The 20,401-nt window shown below is 34.8% G+C and overlaps 1 protein-coding gene across 1 annotated transcript in view; it reads right to left on the bottom strand.

Annotated features, from left to right (window-relative positions):
* USH2A (usherin) overlaps positions 1-20,401 on the bottom strand; it is an 800,956-nt gene that overhangs the window by 735,949 nt on the left and 44,606 nt on the right. Inside the window, exon 3 of the mRNA XM_057531465.1 lies at positions 11,829-11,961. Coding sequence (XP_057387448.1) covers positions 11,829-11,961 — 133 coding nt within the window. The remainder of the gene's footprint in view (positions 1-11,828; positions 11,962-20,401) is intronic.

Raw genomic sequence — 20,401 nt, 5'->3', positions numbered from 1 at the left:
TCTGAGCAGACTTGAAGCAGGTAAGGGAGTCTGCCCTGTGGATATCAGAAGGTAAAATCGTTCCAACTGAATGAAGGAATAGCCAGTGGTGCAAAGGCTCTAAGACAGAAACTGCCTCACAAAATCAAGAAACAGAAAAAGGCCAGTTTGGTTGAGACAAAGAGAGCAAAGAAAACAGTAATAAGAGATAAAGCCAGAGAGACAACTGCAGTCAGTTCATGTAGGTCTTATAGGCCATTGTAAAAATGGTGGCTTTCAGGCTGGGGAGGCAGGGAAATAATAGAGCATTTTGAACAGAGAAGTAATATGATCTCACCCATTTTTAACAGAGAAACTCTGGCTTCTGTGTGGAGAATAAAGTGGAGGGCCAGAGTGCAAGCAGTTGAAAGACTGTACAACAATCCAGTAAGAACAACAATCATGACTTGGATGGGAATGATTCTAGTGGAGGTGGTAAGAAGGAATCAAACTGGATATATTTTGAAAGTATGATCAGCAGAATTTTTTTCTGACACATGAGATATAAAATGTGAGAGAAAGAGAATTGACAAGGATGACTCCAAATCTTTTGCCCTGAAGTAGTGGAAAAATAAAGTTGCCCTCACCTGAGATGGGGAAGGCTATGGGAGAAACTGTGTGAGTCAAAGAGAGAGGTCTAAAAACCAGGATTTCAATTTAGGAAAAAATAAGCTTAATTTTGAGGTATAAATTAAGCCTCCAAATGGAGATTTTGGATAGTCTGATGTATGTAGCATTCTGGAGTTGAAAAAGTGAAAGTGAAAGTGGAAAAAAAAAAAAAAAGCAGGAGAGTCACGGTGTGTGTAAGATAGTAATTATAATATTTGACCATGAAACTTAAGCTGACTAACAAGGGAATAATACACATCAAGGGAGTGGGGAACAGTGAAAAGTTGTTCAGATCAATTGATGGAAGGTCCCAGAGAGGTTGAAAGATGACCTGATTCAGGGTACCAGACAGTACAAGGTGATAAATACAAGTGTATATCAGACAGGAAAAGGAAATGCAAGAAGTTTATATGCTAGATGAAGTGATGAAAAAACTGCTTCTTGATAAAGGGAACTGCTAAGAGGGACTGAAATAAAAAATAAAAATATTGCTCAGTAGAAGTCACATGATCACTAGTAAGTTGAGATCGTCTAACAACAAAAGTTCAGAATCCTCAATAAGTTTCAGGTTTAAATATTGGCAGTGAATAGATTTCAGGCAAACCAAAGATAACTGATGTAAAATTGAAAAACAAACAGACGTAAGCTTAGGGCCCACAAAAGACAAAAATCTCCAGGAAAAATGAGAAGGTGTAACTATAAAGTCAATCCTCGAATTCTACTAAAATAATTTTTTGGGCTAAGTAATAGGTACCTTCCTTGGCCAAAATACCTGAGACCAGCAATAGTTAAGAACAAAGAGAGCTGCAGAGTTAAAGTACAGAGTTGGTCAAAGAAAGAAAATGTTATATCAAGTGTTACAATAATAGTTGGACTTTCACTTTGCTTCAGATGTAGAAAGTTGCAAGAGACCATCACTTTGCTATCAAACAACTAAAATAAGCCAGATAAGCTATAAAATCATTTTTAACCCATCAGAAAGTAGAGGACACAGAGAAATCCGAATAAATTAAATTCTAGAAAGTAACAAGCCTTTCATAGGAGAACTGAGACCCACATCTCCTCTCATCCCTAACAGAGAGGTGAGAAGTAGCAGAATCAGTTACAGAGTAAGAAGAAAGCAGCCCCACGTAGGCTGGGATGACAAATCCCAAAGAGCACCAACCACAGAGTCTGAGTCCATCGTAATTCTAGCCTCAAATATCTGAAACCAGTGGTGAACTAAATTATATTAAAACTGAAATAAAGCTCACATCCAGGTCAACTTCAAATCAGTTTGATGCTGTTAGCCTCCCACCATCCTCCTACCCTCCACTAGCACATATACTCTAGAGGCCTGATAGAACCAGCAGTGCTCTTTTCTCTGGAGGTCACTATTATTTACTTCTCTCTCTTCTATTCCCTTATACAAAATGTCTGGTACACAATAAAAACATTTTAAGACACATGAAACAGCAAGAAAATGTGGCCCATCATAAAAAAGGAAATAGTCAATAGACATGGCCTGGATGTTGGAATTATCAAATAGGGATTTGAAAATATCTATGGTAAAAATACTAAAAGATCTAGTGAAAATGGTGACAATACATGTGAAAAGATGGGGAAACAGGAGCAGAGAGATGGATCCTAAAATAAGGAGCCAAATGGAAATACTGGAAACGAAAAGTGTGTTATTAAAAAATGAAGAATTTTCTAAATAAGCTTAATGGCAGCCTAGATACACGAGAGAAAATAATCAGTGACTATCAAGACAAATCAATAGAAAGTATCCAAAGCAAAACACTAAGAATAAAAAAAGAGTAGGGAAAACAAAAACAAGCAAACAAATAAAAATCGTGCTCAAGATCTGTGAGATACTATCTGTGCTCTAACATAAGTGAAATTGAAGTCCCAGAGTAAGAGGAGAAAGAATATGGAATGAAAAAAAAAGGAAAAGAAAGAAAAGTTTAAAGAGATAATCATCAGAACTTCCAAAAGTAGTGAAAACATCAACTTATACATCCAAGAATCTGAGCAAACCTCAACCAGGATAAATACTATGAAAACTACATCCAGGCACAACTTAAACTATTAACATAAAAGAGAAAATTTTAAGCAACAAGAGAAAAATGGCATATACCTTACAAAGGAATATTGATATGAATGATGGCTGATTTCTCACCAGAAACAATGAAGGCAAGTAGACAATGAAACAACAATCTTTAAAGTGCTGCAAAAAATTACAATTAGCAATGTAGAATTCTACAGCCAGTGAAAATATCTTTTGAAAGCAAAGACAAATTAAGACATTTTTCATAAAAGCTGAGAGAATTTGTTTCCCACTGACTGAACTCTAAGCAACAAAAAAGGAAATTCTTCAAGCTAAAAGGAAATAACACCAGGTAGAATTCAGGATTTGCAAGAAACAATGAAGAGTACCAGAGAGGACTAATCTTTGAAGAGAGAAAGAAATTATTTCATGGGACTTTCCTACACAAAATACAGCCATTTTAAACATCTAGTACATCATTGCCCTAAATTGAACATTTTTTTCTTCCTCGCTCTAAGAAAATTTTGATTTTGAGCCAAAAAATTAAATGTAGTCCATGACCATTATTTTTAAATATTTAAATTTCAAAGTCAATAAGCTTAATATCTAAATTATTATAACATTAATATTTATAATAGCAAAGTTTCATTGAGTACCAAACACGAACCAAGTATATATTATTCATAAGTTTTATACTTGCTTTGAAAACTTTACCTAAAACACATGTTACATATAAGGAAACAAATGAGGAAATTGGATTGAGAAGCTCAATTCTTTGCCAAAGTCATTGGCTTCTAAGAAGCAGAGCCGGATTCAAACCAAAAACTGTCCAACTCTAAATTTCATGCCTTGTTTCTCAGGCACTAATTATTATAACAACAATAATTTCTACGTACAATGAATTTAATATCCAGTGCAGATTTGTATTTCTTCAACCCATGTTAAAGTTAGAATATAGTGTACCTCACACTCATGCTTTTCTCATGTAATAACACATCATGAACCTGTTGCCAAGTCTCTACCAACAGACATTTTATTTCTCTTAATGGTACACACTTTTTCATTGTAAGTATAAACTATCATCTGTTTAAGCAATTCCCTTTTGAAGTTTTTAACTGGTCCCAATTATTTGCCACTTTAAGTCGTTCTACAATGAACATTTTTGTGTACATATTTAGGGCCTTGTTTAATTGTATTCTTGAGATATAGGCCCTGGAAGGAGAATACTTGGATGGCGTAACTTTCACATTTTTACTTTTCATAGCTTGCCAGGTTATCACAAACTCTTTCCAACACTAGCATTCTCTCTTTTTATTCCTTGCCAAACTGAGTACAAAATGATAAGCATTGTTTGAATTTTAAATTCTCATTTTATTAGTCAGATGTTTCAATATTTTTCCTTTAGTGTTTCTGGCCATGGTACCATGCTAATAAAAATCTTTCAATATGCCAGGATTATGGAAACATTTGCCTTTACTCTCCTCTACTACCTCATGATTACACATTTCACATTTAAATTTTAATTCATCTGCAGTTTTTAGTTAATATGGTTGTAAGGTACACATTTAAATTATCTTTTTATTTTTGTACCATAGTGGGCCACTTGTCCTGATAGCATTGCTAGATACCTCTTCTGCAATGCTCTGAAACACCAATTTCATCTTTAATTAAACTGCTCTATACCTTTATATACCTTGTTCCTATACTCTTCTTCCATTCCATTTACCTGTCTTAATCCATCAATTTCTATACGTTTCTATTTCTTGCCTTTTTATCTAATTCCCAAAAAAAAAATTCTCTCAGAAAAATTTAGGCATAATCTCAGCTAAACTAAAAGGAAAGCTGACTTTCTATACCTCGCTGAAGTTAGAAATGTTAACCTTTGGGACACTAGTAGAAATAAAAGTAGTATTCCAACTCCAGAAAGAACAAGCAGGTGAATTAAGATACAACACACAGTAGAAAACATGAAGGGAAGGGAAGCTGGCATTAGCTTCAGATGATTATCGTTTTGTTCCCTGTATATTCACTTTCACAGCTACACAATGAACATCCACTGATTTCTTAATGACCAATTACCTTCTTAAAAAAGTGCTACACACTTTTAAATGCATCATGTAGAGATGCCCACATTTAAAAGGAAATTAGAATTCTGTTGATAAATGAATTCAGAAATAGCTCGGGAAAGTTTTGATTCACATGATTTTGTATTTTTAAATCCACAATGTGGAGGGCTATTGTAGTTCATTATCACAGTGACATTAGAGATTGCTTACAATTACATGTCTGTTACCACAACTCCTCTAGGTTTTATGTCCAACTGGAGGCATTGAAATAAACACACAACTGGAAGAAAATATTCTAAAAAGAAACAGATATATATTGGTTGATATGGATGGTCTAAGGTGTTTCTATTTGTATATTTAAAAATCAGTCCAAGCAAATCAGAGTATCACGTTAATATGTACACATTAAACGTATACATATCCCATTAGTATGGATACAGGGCTCAGGAAAAAGTATTCATCTGGTCCACTGATTAATTTCCTAGGGGAGGCAAAGACAAGGCTTACAGCAATAGAAAGTGTCATTGGCAACATATTTTTCTAGAAAGTTATGCTAGTTAGAAATGAGACTCAAAGAAAAGGCTCTCTAGCAGCCAATACTCATGTGAAAAGTTGTTGCTTCCTGGGTACAGAACCAAAGAAACAAATTAAGCCTAACCAGACAAAGTAAGAAAAGCCATCTTGATTTCCTATAGGCCTTCGTTTGATATGCCTGTGTTTGAGGAAGTATCTGTTCCAAAGCAGAGACAGCCAGCCCGGTGCTGCACGAGAGCACCTTTAATTCAGCTCGCGGTAATCTCTTGCACAATTACCTCTCGTGAATGAAACCATCTTGGATGCGGACAAAAGTATGGAGGACAGGGACTTAATTTTTTGATTGAAAAAAGGAGCAAGTGAGAGAAAGAAAATGATTTATAATAAGTCCGTGGGAACATTCTGTACCTATTCTTCTCTGATTAGAGAGGTGGCATGGAGCCTGGCTCATTAGGCAGAAGTAATGAGCCAGGCTATCTGCCATCTCTAATTAGAGAAAAGATACAGTAGGTACAACCGTACCTATAAATTGATGGGAAAAAAGATAACAATTATTTTAAAATATTCTTTCCTCCTGTAGTTCTCCGATGCTCAGAACTTAAGGAGAAAAAGTGTAATAAAAACTAAGTAACATCGGAAATAAACCCTTTTCCAATGATGTGTTTTCCAATCAGAAGTTGAATCAATTTGTTTGCAGTTTAAAAACAAATATCATATTCAGTCCACACAGTCCTTTGGAAGCATTAATTCAACATCTAGTATACTGAAATAGAATAGGAGCAAATCATTTCAACCCCACAGTGCAGAGTGGACAAATTTATGGCACTGTCTACTACTGTGAGCAATATTGGGGGCAATAAAACACTTTTAGAAGTGCTAATGGGAGTTAAATATTGAAATAAGGCTCACAAGATGTAATGTGTTATTAGGAATTTCTGCAGGCAGAGTACTTTATAGAATTTTTCAGTATACTAATTACTCAAACCAAGTTTCTAAATATATTGGTTCCTTAAAATATTACTTCTGGGGCTTCCCTGGTGGCGCAGTGGTTGAGAATCCGCCTGCCAATGCAGGGGACACGGGTTCGAGCCCTGGTCTGGGAAGATCCCACATGCCGCGGAGCAGCTGGGCCCGTGAGCCACAATTGCTGAGCCTGCGCGTCTGGAGCCTGTGCTCCGCAACAAGAGAGGCCGCAACAGTGAGAGGCCCGCGCACCGCGATGAAGAGTGGCCCCCGCTCACCGCAACTACAGAAAGCCCTCGCACAGAAACGAAGACCTAACATGCCATAAATAAATAAATAAATAAATAAATAAATAAAAATTTAAAAAAAAAAAAAATTACTTCTTCACATAAGTTTAGCTTGATCTAAGAGAATATACAAATTAAAATAATAGAGTCATTTTTCTTTGGATCTCTCAACAATTCTATGGAAAGTAATTGTTACCTCTGCTTCACAATAAGAAAATAGATGTTCAAAGAGGTTAATAATAGTTGACACTTATTAACATTTACAATATGACAAGCAGTACACACTACACATACACAGTCTCATATAATTCTTATAATATTCCCATGAATCATTTATTAAAACATTATTAAAACAAGTCTTAGAAACCTAAGACTTAAAAGGGATACATATTTTGACCAAAAATACACAACTAAATTGAATTCAACCCAAATTTATTTGACCCCAGAGCCTGGAAATTTAACCACAGTGTTTTAGAATGTTTTTTGAAAATTAAAAATATATACTTTTTTCTTTAAACTAGATAACTCAGGTCATAGGGGGAAATTAAAATTTTACATTGTTTCAAAATTATTAATAACAACACCCATAAATATCTATGTGACAACTCCAAAGCCATGACCACTTATTCCTTTATTGCAAACATTTGAAAAGATTTGAGTGCCTACTATGTATATATGATAGGATTGTATAACTATTAGAATTAAAATTTAGCAAGGTCATTGGACTTAAGGTCAATATAAAAATTGATGGCATTTTTATATAACAGAAAGAAAATTAGAGAATAAAGTTCCAAAACAATTGAAGTAAAATTACATGAAAAAAAGGACCAACAGATACACAGGACTAAGTCTTACAAATATGAATGAGACGCTATACAGAAAACTAAAAACATTTCTGGGAGAAAGTAAGGAGTATATGATGTTCATGGATTGGAAGACTTGATATTCTATAGCTGTCTATTCTCACAAAATTGAGTTAAGGATTTAAATTCCCTCAAAGTTTGTGAACATCGAAAAACTCCTTCTAAAATTCATATAATAGCCAAGACAATCTTGAAAGAAAAAAAGAGTTGGAGAAATTAAATACTTCTAGATATTAAGACTTTTATGAAGCTACAATAATGAAAACTAAATGCTTTAAAGATAAGTATGGGCAAACAGATCATTGAAACAAAACGGTGAGCTCAGGAACAAACCCATCTTCACATAACAGATATACAATTTGTGACAAAGTTACCACTGCAAAGTAGTAGAGAAGTGATGAAAATGTTTCTGGGTCAATTAGATATTCAGGTGGGAAAAACACAAATGGATCTTGACTCCTACTTCATACCATACCCAAATATCAATCCCAGAAAGAACATCAATCTAAATTTGAGAGGTAAAATGATAGCACTTTTAAAATAAAGTGAAAGGGAACATCTTTATGGTGTTTATGGTGTTCTCCTACACTTTATTCTTTCAGGATTTGCAAAGATATTCTAAACAGGACATGAAAAGTATTAAGTTTGAAAGAAAAGTTAGTAAACTGGACTTCACTAAAATTAAGAATATCTGTTGATCAAAGGAAAATGATAGTATACGCCTTAACCCAGAAGGTGATATTTGAAGTCCATGTATCTGTCAAAGAACTCATATTCAAAATACTGAAGAGCTCCTGTAAGTAATAAAAAGACAAACTATCCAACTAAAAGTAGGCAAAATCTTAAATAGGTATTTCACAAAAGAGCATAGCCATGACCAAGAAGCACATGAAAATGTTCTCAACATCATAAATCATCAGGAAATGTACCATACAGCCACCAGAATGGCAAACAACAGTAACATATGACAATACTCAGTGTTGGTAGGACACGGATCGCTGAAATTCTCAAATATCGTTGGTTAGAATACCCACTTTGAAAAAGTAAAGAAGTATTTCCTAAAGCTTAAAGAAATAGCAGCACACAATATAGATAAATCTTACAGGCATAGTGCTTAGAAAAGGAATTAGACACAAAAGAATACCTACTGCATGATTTAATTTACATGAGAATTCAAGAATAGGCAACACTAATCTATGCCGATAGAGGTCCTTACTAACACTATTCTTGTTTCCCTTTAGAGTCGATATTCACTAGGAGTCTTTAATACAAGAAATGTTTGATGATCTCATTCTGGATGAGAATTATATAGGATTAAAATTTTATAAAGCTGTACCCCTTAATATTTATGCATTATGTTACATGTATGTTTTGCCTTTATTAAAAACTTAAAATATTTTTTAATTTCTATAATGCAAAGTTATCACACTATCTAAAAACTGACGAAAACGTGTGTAACATAATATTCTTAGCATTAATGAGCTTTTACAAATAAGAAATTCCAGACTATAAATATAGACACACAACATGTATAAGGAATTAACAAATGAAATGCAAATTATCAAGACATATGTGGAAAGCCAGTCAACCTCACTAATGGCCAAATAATTCTAAGGCAGTGTACAAAAACATTTTTCAATGAGAGGAATGACAAAAGTGAAAAAAACCAAGGATAATTTGTAAGGTCAGTTACTGTTTAAGGAGGCAAATACTTACCTATATTTTTAAATCAGGTTGTAAATTTTCACAACCTTTCTGGAGATTATCTGTTGTTATGCTTTAGGGTAATCAATCTCATATGTATTAAAATTTAAAAATGACCATATATTTAACATATTTAACTTCTATTGATTCATGTTAGGGAAATAATTATAATATTAATAATAGTATTACATATCAATATGATTTAGTATATACAAGGTACCGTATTCATTCATTCCACAAATATGGAGCAACTACTAGGTACCAGATGCTGGAAAAATAGTAGTGCTTTTTATGACATAGCCTCATTTGATCCTTATAATGGAACTGTAATATCATCATCATCATGATTTTAAATTGGATGTAACTACAGTTTAGAGACATTAAAAAGTTATTCCAGGTCACATGGCTAGTAAGTAGAGAGACGGGATTTGAAATCAGGGAAATTGACGCCAAAGTAAAAGGTCTTAGGGAAGTGCACAGACAATTGTTCAAACACATATATATGTCTATGTGTATATGCATGATCGATATAGACACAGATATATATATATAGATATATATATTTAGTGTTTTCTATCAAATAACTGCTAATAATATTGAAATAGTAGAAATAACCTAAATGTTCATCAATATAATCTTGTTTAAAAAGTTTTGGTTACAGCTATACAATTGTGCACAATGCAGCCATTTTAAATGAGAAGGCATATTAACATGTTTCTCATAACATTTGGAGGGGAAGTATTTATTTTTAGAGGGCTCAGAGAAAGCATATGTATGATAATTTCATTTTTGGAAAATTATTATATTTATAACCGTATCTCTAGCTATATGTAAAAAATGATGGAAGGGTATAACAAAGTTAACTATATCTATCTATGAAAGTCAAAAAAGGAAAATGCTTCCTATTTTATAGAGTTCTGTGTTGTTTGGATTTTCTTATAATGAGCATTTATTATTTAATAATATAAAATAATTCGCATTCCCATTTTAAAGTGTAGACAATTTTATAGACCACTGTGATAGTTATTTCAAGAGAAGTCTAAATACAACTTCTGTTCTTTTCAGGATGTGATGCATATTATCTTCTTAATCTACATGGCCCATTTTTAGGGTGGGAAGATATGAACACCATTAATCCAGTTTATTCCATGTTGACTATTATTTTCCAATTTCTGTCTAATACTCTAAGTCCTACTTTAGCAATAGCCATACAATAAAATACAAACTTGAAAAAAAAAGAGAAAGAAAATATAGTTTAAGAAGAAATACAGATGGCCAGGAGGCACACGAAAAGATGCTCAACATTGCTGATTATTAGAGAAAAGCAAATCAAAACTACAATGAGGTCCCACCTCACACTGGTCAGAATGACCACCATTAAAAAGTCTACAAATAACAAATGGTGAAGAGAGTGTGGAGAAAACGGAACCCTCCTACACTGTTGGTGGGAATGGAAGTTGGTGCCACTGTGGAAAACAGTATGGAGGTTCCTCAGAAAAACTAAAAATAGAATTACCATATGATCCAACAATCCTGCCCCTGGGCATATATCCAGACAAAACTATAATTCAAAAAGATACATCCACCCGTATGTTCATAGCAGCACTGTTCACAACAGCCAAGACATGGAAATAGCCTAGATGTCCATCAACAGATGAATGGATAAAGGAGGTGTGGTACATATATGCAATGGAATACTACTCAGCCATAAAAAAGAACAAACTAATGCCATTTGCAGCAACATGGATGCAACTAGAGATTATCATACTAAGTGAAGTAAGTCAGAAAGACAAATACCATATATCACTTATATGTGGAATCTAAAATATGACACCAATGAACTTAGCTATGAAATGGAAGCAAAACCACGGACATAGAGAATAGACTGGTGGTTGCCAAGGGGGAGGGGAGTGGGAGAGGGTAGGAGTTGGAGTTTGGGATTAGCAGATGCAAACTGGTATATATAGAATGGATAAACAACAACAAGGTCCTACTGTATAGCACAGGGAACTATATTCAGTATCCTGTGATAAACCATAATGGAAAAGAATATATAAAAAAGAATGTGTATATATGTGTGTAACTGAGTCACTTTGCTATACAGCAGAACTGAACACAACATTGTAATTCAACCTTACTTCAATAAAAAATAAATTAAAAAAAAGAAAATATAGTTTATTACATAGTGTTCTTACTTTAAAAATAAATGATAGAGACATTCTAATTTTAAAGATTCCCTGATATAATGGGTTGAATAATGGCCTCCAAAAGATAAGACTACCTGCAACTTGCAACTGTGAGTTTATTTGGAAAAAGGGTCTTTGCTGATGTAATTAAGGATCTTGAGACAAGACAACACTGGATTAGGGTGGGGCCTAAATCTGGTCACAAGTGTCCTGAAAAGCAAAGGGGAAAAGGCCAGGTGAAGATGGAGGCGAAGACTGAAGTTATACAGCTACAAGTCAAGAACACTAAGTATCGCCAGAAGCCACCAGAAAGAGAGGCATGGAATGAATTCTCCCTCAGAACCTCCAGAAGAAACCAACGCTGAATCCTTGATTTCAGACTTCTACCCTCCAGAACCACCAGGGGATGAAATCTGCTTAATTAAGCTGCCACCCAGTTGGTGCTAATGTGTTACAGCAGCCCTAGGAAACAAATACACCTGGGTATTTTAAAATATTATTTTTGACACAATTTTTAAGAAACAGTGTAATTGGATAAAGTAAATAATTTTCTGAAGTCGGACTCTTACCATTTAAGCTCTGTCCTATTTGCATAGTACCAGAGGCAAAATCTGTAATTGAACCACTTAGAGTTCTTGCATCAAAAGCTGTATTATCCTCTTCCAAACCATTGACGAAGAAACTGATTTTTGTCTGATGTACCTGTAAGAAATTATCACCGTTATTATTTTGATTGCATAACCTTTTATTTTATAATAACTACACTTCAGCAGGCTTTCTCAAGTTAATTTCCTACTTCTCCACTTCCTTCAGCTGGAAAGACTTGAATTTTATTTTAATGGCTCAATGATATGTCTTGTGTTTGTATATCTAGATATAAACCTATATGTTATAGTTTTTTGCTGGGGTCATATCTACCAGGGTATTCACAGGTGTGCATAACTGTTTGTCCCATATATTTAACAGCTCTGCCTGCCATGCTTTATAAGTCTTTTTGGAGACACGTTGTTTCTTTAGCTACTAGTTAAATTTGTTACAGTCATATTTGGAAACAAACAGAAATGAACACAAAAGGCAAAAATATTCAAAACCAGATATACCAAAAATGCATTACATATGGATATAATTCAATTTAGGTTGCTAGTACAAAAGGCTCCTTGTAAACATTTACTTTCTTAGGTGTTGGTATCTAGTCGGTAATTTTCATCTATACTTCTCTAATACAGAGTAACGTAAAAAACTGCCAATCATGTTCTAGGCTAATTAATCAGGCAACCTAACAACTCCCTACATCAAGGGTAAACAAACTTTTTCGGTAAACAGCTAGAGAATAAATATTTTTTATTTGTATGCCAAGTGATTTGGTTTTGTGGTCCAAACGGTCCAGGTCACAACTGCTCAACTCTGCTGTAATAGGAAAGCAGCCAGAGACAACATGTATGTGAATGGGCATGGATATGTTCCAGCAAAACTTTTATAAAAACAGGTAGCCAGCCAGAGTTGTCCCGTGAGCTGTAGTCTGACCACCCCTGGATTACACCATAAAAAGTTATGAAATTTTTGTCTGTGTTGATCCCTGAATAGTCAAATTCAATCAAACTTTTATGCAGATTACTTCATTGAGAAATTTAATGCCTTGTAGTTGAAGGTCAGATGCTAACATCTTCATTTCAAAATATCAAATCATAGCATTCAAAATGAAATTCTATTAAAATACCCTTACAAAAATTGACAAAAATAACCATCCTCTGATATACTTAAATCATATGAGTGAACTCCTTTCAAACTGCTTCTCAAAAAAAAAAAAAAAAAAAAAAAAAGGCACACACACACACACCTAGAAATTAACATCATAATTTTCTTGGCAATATCAATTCTTCAAAAACTTCTTCAATATGGCTTTTATCCACTCTACCCAACCTGCTTTCATTTAAAACCTGCTTTCATGTTCTTTCCTAAACTCACTGACCCTGTGTTGCATTTTACTTAATTATAAAACAAAGCTTTAACATAAAGACCTAAAATCACACACTAGCTCCTCACGGACCTGGATATACACCGCCACCGTGGCTTTTTTTTTTTTTTTTTTTTTTGCATCCCATTTTTTACAGCCTGTTACTGTCATTTGGTGTTTGACTGTTATCATTATAAAAGATACAGGCTTTTCTACTTTGTTATTTGTAGCATTACCTCATGTTTTACAACATCTTTGCGCAACATGCAGGCACATGAAATATAACTCGTGAAAAGTTCTCGATGGTATTAATGCATAAAAAAGAATGTAGCTCCATCTCTACTGTCTTTACCCAGCCAAAAGCTGATGAACAGCCAATTTTCCTTTATCACATTAGCACAGCCATGAGGGAAACACATTTGTTCTAGTCAGCTACACTAAAGATACTATTACCAATCTAACATATACATGTTTTATATCAGCAGTATTCTCAGAGCATGAGAGAGCCAACAATATATTAACACTAGCATGACAGTTTATTTAGGAAAAGAAAATTGTCTCTGTAGAGGGACAGAAGTTAGAAATGTATGGCTAAAGCTCAGTGTCACTGGTCTAATAAAGGTAATAATTCTTTGGCTTTCTTTATAGCAGGTAACACTCCTGTGACAGTTCTGTCATATCATTCAAATAAAAATGTTGTCTTTTACAAGTTTAAGTGCACCTTTATTTTGAGTCAGATAGAAAGCATGCTTTTGATTTTCTGTATTCACTGTATTATATCTGTAGTCAAGAGTTCTGGACCTTTCTTTCTTTTTTCTTTTCTTTTTATCAACTCATCACATATTTGCTTAGTAGAAGGATTCAGTGTCACTGCAGTGAATTCCAGAAGAATGTTTTCACTTTGCTGGTACTTAAAACATGATTAATGATGACCCCAAGTCACTCTCGCCTGTTTTTGCCACCCCCTGCAACCACGTTTTTATAAATAAGATTAAATCCTCTTTGGTGTTCTGTACCATGTTTTATATTCCAGGATCCTCTACACTACTTTGCAATTCAGGTCTGGGGCCCCATCACACAGAAACTGTAACCATGACGGTGGCTCTTTGCAATAGCTCTTCCTGATGAGCCCCTTGCCGGTTATTTAGGGGAATAGGAATATATACGACGGAATCTCTCACCTGTGAAAAGAAAGCCTTCTCCTACAGTGCACTTCCCACCTATCTTTTTCTCCACCTCTCTGAGGATTAGAGGGGTTTGTACATGTTTATTGGTGTGGCTTGAAGGAATGAATTGGCAAAACCAATAGCAGCTGTAGAAAAAGCCTTAAACGCCTTCATAAGACGTCCAAAAACATTTTGGAAAGAAGATATAGGGGAGCAAGTCATTCTCCAGCCTTCATTCTCCCAGGGTTTCAAATTTTATTCTAGCCATTGTTTGGGGGGTCAAACTTGGTGTCCCTGGGATAGGCTGTACTCATTCCTTTGAGCACAAGAGTGTAGTTGACTTAAAAATGTAGAATTCCTAACCATTCTCATGCTTGATTAGAGAGGAGCATAGTTCAAAATTCCAGAAGGTCGCACAATTGCTGAGAAGCTACCAAGGGAAAAAATACAACCAAGTTCACCTTGTAACTGTCAACAATCACCTGTTCCTCTGAAACGCCAAACGTCTGTTGCTATGCTACTCCTATAGGCCACCACCACCAGGAACAACAACAAAGAAAAAGGAAAAGAAAAAACTGCTGATTCAGGTTGGGAAACAAAAAGGCAGAGTACCTATGCTGACTTCCTCATTGGAGAAATAGTTTTATAGTTTTCCTGTTGCCAATATCCTCCTAATTTAAATTTAATTCAATACGGCATTAACCCAGCACCCACAGTGGCCCTATGAGTTACACCAAGAAAATAAAATCACTGTCCTTTTCCTCAAGGAGCTTGTACGTATGAAACAACAGAGTAATTTTAGCATACTAAATAGTGTCTGAGTCACTACAAATGATGACGGTTGTTTTTTACTTATGTACTGAATCTTCGTGCAGTTAATGCAGTGTTGTCTTTTTTTATGGAGTTGCTTTGAGAAGTTACACCTTAATCCATGAGTGTGTGGTGTATAAACTACTTTTGGACCTTCTCTGTGGGACTTGTCTTCCTAGAACCAACTTATAAGCCTCCCAAGAATATCATTTTCATTAATGTGATGGGTCTCATTTTAAAACAAAATCATTTTAAGCCTTTTGAAGAACACCTTTTTCATAGATTTAACACAAAGTGATCTGGCAACAGATCGTGAATTCAAATTCTCTCTCAGAAGATGATGATGGATGATACAAATACAAAAAACATTTGAATGCTAAGGATTTCAAACAAAAAAGAAAACCACTGTGATATGAATCTGAAGGGAAAACTTTATGGAGGAAAAAGTGTTTTGGACCTTCTGAAATAGAAATTGCCCTGAAATAGAATTTCTCTTTCTAGGATAAAGAAGGATTTGCATAAAAGATTCAACTATTCCATCTATAATTTTTAAGCATAAGGAAGGCAATTTATTCTGAAAACTTCATAAGGTTATTTTAAAATATCACATGTATGTTTCATCCCCTACCTGAAAGCATGTGGAATGCCACTCTGCTTACCATCCCAAACCAAAGGTCTTCTGAGGTTTTCCCTCACTCATTCCATCCACTTTTATTTCTAACTGGTCACCAATAGCCAACCTCACCTAACTGGTGAGGTTTCTTCACTGTCTGATGATCCCACAATGCTTAATTCCATCTCCATGTTTTATTCAAGCTATTTCCATATGGAAATAACCTTGCTACTGCTTTTCATCTACTTAAATTTTTAATATTTTTCAAAACATATATCTCAAGTCCTGTATCCTACAACGATCCTTTGTTGACTACTTCAGCATTATAAAAGTGCTCTCATTTATTGAAAAACTAGCATGTCAAGCATTGTTCTAAATTATATATATATTCATTTTTTTTTTTTATCCTTACAACAACCCAAGGCAGGTTTGGCATTATCTGCAAGTAATGAAATGGAATCACAGAGAATTTTTTTTAAAAAAAGGTTACACTCTTCAAAGTCACATAGAAGAATAACTGGTTTCAGAGATTGCACCCAGCAAGCATTTAGATATAACCACCATCTAGTTTATCAGATGCACCCATTGAGTTTCTTGGCTTTAACTCAACACAGTGATGGCTCAGGCTTTGTATGAACACCTCCCATAATAAGAAGAGTAACAGCTCCAATGAGCTATATCATCACTTGCCATTTGCCGGGCAGTGTGCTGAGTGCTTTACTTATAGTATCTCACTGGGTTCTCAGATTGCCCCTCTACCGTGTTATTATCCCCGAAATGAGGACACCTAGGTTTACCTACCCCAGTATTCTGCTTCTGCAGACTTTGGGAACCCTTTCATCTTTGAACAGCTTTTACTATTATAAATGATTGAACTGAAAGATATCTCCTTATAACTTCAATTCGTAGGCCCCAGCTCTAATTATTGAGACCAAGTGAAAAAAATCCAATCCCTTTTCCACATGAGAGTCCACACATATCATTTTTCTCCTAAGTCTTCTTCAAGATAAATGTGTTTAGTTTCTGTGGTGTTCTAAATATGACATGGTTCTGGGTCTCTCTCTTCTTAAAATGTAGCTCCAGAAATACTACAGTCTCTACGTGTGGTCTCTCGCCAAATTGAAATAAGATTATCACCTTAATATAATCCAAAACTGCATGCTAGATTTCATGACATCATACAACTAAAACTGATAAATTAAGTTGAGCTGACTAGTCACTAAGTCTTTTTTTTTTTTAACTTACATCACTGTTAAAGCATATCTACTCCATCCTATACATAGGCAGTTTTTGGACCAAAGGACAGGAATTTATATTTATCCACATTATATTTCATCTTGTTAGATTCAGCCCATTGCTCCAGGCTGTCAAAATCTTTTTGGATGCTATGTCTGTCATCCAATGTATTTAACATCTTCCAAGATTTGTGTCATTTGCAAATTTGATGAGCATTCCCTAGATGCTGGGCAGAAGCTCAATAAATACTAATTGATTGACTGACTAATAGATACTCCAAAAACAAAACCACCAACACAATCTACACTATTCTGCAATTGTAAGCAATAAAGAAAAGGCACCATTTTCTAACGGATAAAATATATCATACAGGGATTCTTCACCTTTGTAAAGTGACCTTATTTACTAACATGGGCTTTTATAGAATCATATAATTATGAATAAATATACCAGTCTATTAAATATTTTCTATGCTATGTTTATACAAACAACATGAAAAAAAGAGTTGAGGTAATTGTTCATGGAAGGTTGGTTTGGTAGAAATTAACCACCTGAGTTGCCCACAAGTACTTGCAATGTGCATGCGTTCCCACTACTGGTCTGATTTACTGATAACATCTTATATCTTATTCTCTTTGTATGAAAGATGGCTACAGGGAAATGACTTCAGACACAGCTATATTCCTCAAGATTTTCTTGCCTGTTTTTGTTTCTTTTTTTCACTTCCCATGAGCTCATACATTTCATTTCAACACTCCTCTCCCTGGCCCCTTCTCCCTTCCTCCCTGCCCCGTTCATCCCCCCACCCCCTCCCCACCAGACCCCTGTCCCCTACATACAGACTTTTGTTTTTTCCTCTCTGAGTAACTCAGACAAGCCAGGCCCTGGAAGTGATCTATGCCTAAGTGTACTACATTTTCACCCTAAGTATGATGCTTTGGATTTACTACTCACCTTTGATATCCATTAAAGTTCTCTCTCCATATACTGCAACCTCCTAAGAACAAGCCTCCAACTTAATTAATCTCTAGAAATTTAACATAGGAATCTAAGTAGTTTTCTTTGTCCTGTCTTGAGTAGATGTAAAACTCTTGTGGCCACTTCTTCCGAAACTATTAAATTACTCTCTTCACTTCAAATAAAGCTATTAATTTACACAGACACACACATACACACACACACACATATATATATATATAACATAGAAAAATCTGCCAATGGTTTGATTTACTATTGATTTCCTAGGGAATGGGAATAGAGCCAGCCCATTTTCTGTAGATACTGTCTAGGAACATTTCATGCACAATTTCACATTTGGTACAGAGATGATCACAATTTTCTACACTCTTAATTATCTCAATGTATCATTGGTTCCTTTTTCTATGTAATCCATATGGAACAGATGACTTTGAAAAGATTATTAGAATTAGTTGTGAAACACCTTAGTAACCTTTTCAGCATTTTATATCCCCAAATGTAGAAGTTGTTTATTTGTTATGCCTACAAATTCCCCTCCTTAAAAAGTCAACTTCTTATTTTGTCTTCCATGTTTAGGAAGAAAATTGTTCATCATACCCCTTCATTTAAAACCATAGTTTGTTTGAAAATGTTTCAGTTGTTTGAATATTCAATGAGCACATTATAATATGCTAAGTGTTATGCTACATATAAAGCATATATAAAACACAGACCTTTTCTTCAAGGAATTTGTGTTCTGTAATGGAAACTGGCATATAAAAATATTTTCAATGCCAGGTGGGAAAATGTAATAAAATAAACATGAATAAAGTGCTTAGGGACAAAGATGAGAAACAGGAAAATAATCTTAGAAGTCTTCTCCTCTAAATACTTCCCCATTTCCCTCCTTCCCACTGTGGTGGCATTCCTATGAGCTGCCTATACTTGCTTTGCCCAGTTTCTCTTTTCCTATTTCCTCGTCTCAATTAGTAGTTTCTGGTTTTTATTACTTAAAAAAAAAAAAAACCTCAATATTACAGGAAAGTCACAGGAACAGTACAAGAAGTTTTTTCTGAAACATTTGAGATTAAGGTGCTGACTGATTTACCCATTATCCCCAAATACAGTAAGGCATGTGGTACCAAAAAAAAAAAAAAGATATTCTCGTAAATAATCATAATACAACCATCAAAATAAGGAAATTGACATTGATACATCCTTATCACCTTATCCTCAGACACCATTCAAGTTTTGCCAATAGTTCCCAAAATGTCCTTTGTAGATTACAAACCCAGTCCAGGGTCACATGTTGAATTTATTTGTCACAACTCTCAGGTCTCCTTTGATCTAGAACAGTTCTTCAATCTTTCCTTGACTATCATGACCTTAACACTGTTGAAGACTACAGTCTAGCTACTTTGTAGACTGCCTCTCAATCTGAATTTGTCTGTTTCCTCCTGAGTAGATCCAGGTGATTCAGAGATCATCTTATTACATCTTATGTGTTACATAATTTCTAGTTGTTCCATTATTGATTATGTTAACTTTAATCTTTTGGATTAAGATGGTATCTGCCAGGCTTCTTTATGTAAAAAAACAAAATTTCTCTTTGCAATTAATAAGCATTTTGTGAGCAGATACTTTGGGCAGATATCCTGTTCTTTATTAAGCTTTCATTGCCTGCATTTACTTAACTGTATCTGTATGGACTCATGAATCCTTATGTTATTCAGTGGAATATAATAAATGCGCTCAATATGTATTTCAGTGCTCAAGTTGTTCCATGTTTAGACAATGACTGTCCCATACTTCCCTGGCCTGGCCCTGAAATCAACCATTTCTCCAAGGAATTCTGGTTCCTTAAGTGACAAGTGGTATTTAGGAACAAAGATTCAGTGCTGTATACTCATCTTATTACTCCCATGCCCTCCCACTCCCTCTTAGTGGACAGAGGTAGAGAATATGAAGATAGAAAGATAGATTAGATTGATATAGACACCTACACATTGACTTATATAGTATTTCTATGTCTGTCTATGTGTGTGTGTACATATATATATATATTTATGCACACACATACATACATGAAATGGGATTACACTGATAATTTCAATTCTGATCCAATACTCTAAGGTCCATTCTAATTTCTCTTTCATACTTGTAACTCCCTTCTCTGAAAGGGAGAAACCTAGCTCCCATTATCTTCAATAAACATACTTATTTGATTCTCTTATATATAACCAAAATCCAGTTACCATGGCCAGATACACAACCCCAAAGAGACCTCTTCATCACACTTAAGTCCTAACACCTGTGCCAGGCTACTCCCTCCATGAAAGCATTCCTCCAGCCACTCAAGCTCGAACACGTCAACATTTTGATGCCAGCTGCATCACCACAACTCCC

The sequence above is a fragment of the Balaenoptera acutorostrata genome, chromosome 1 (genome assembly GCF_949987535.1).
Source record: "Balaenoptera acutorostrata chromosome 1, mBalAcu1.1, whole genome shotgun sequence".
Taxonomy (NCBI): Eukaryota; Metazoa; Chordata; class Mammalia; order Artiodactyla; family Balaenopteridae; genus Balaenoptera; species Balaenoptera acutorostrata.
This window is presented reverse-complemented; position numbering and strand designations above follow the sequence as displayed.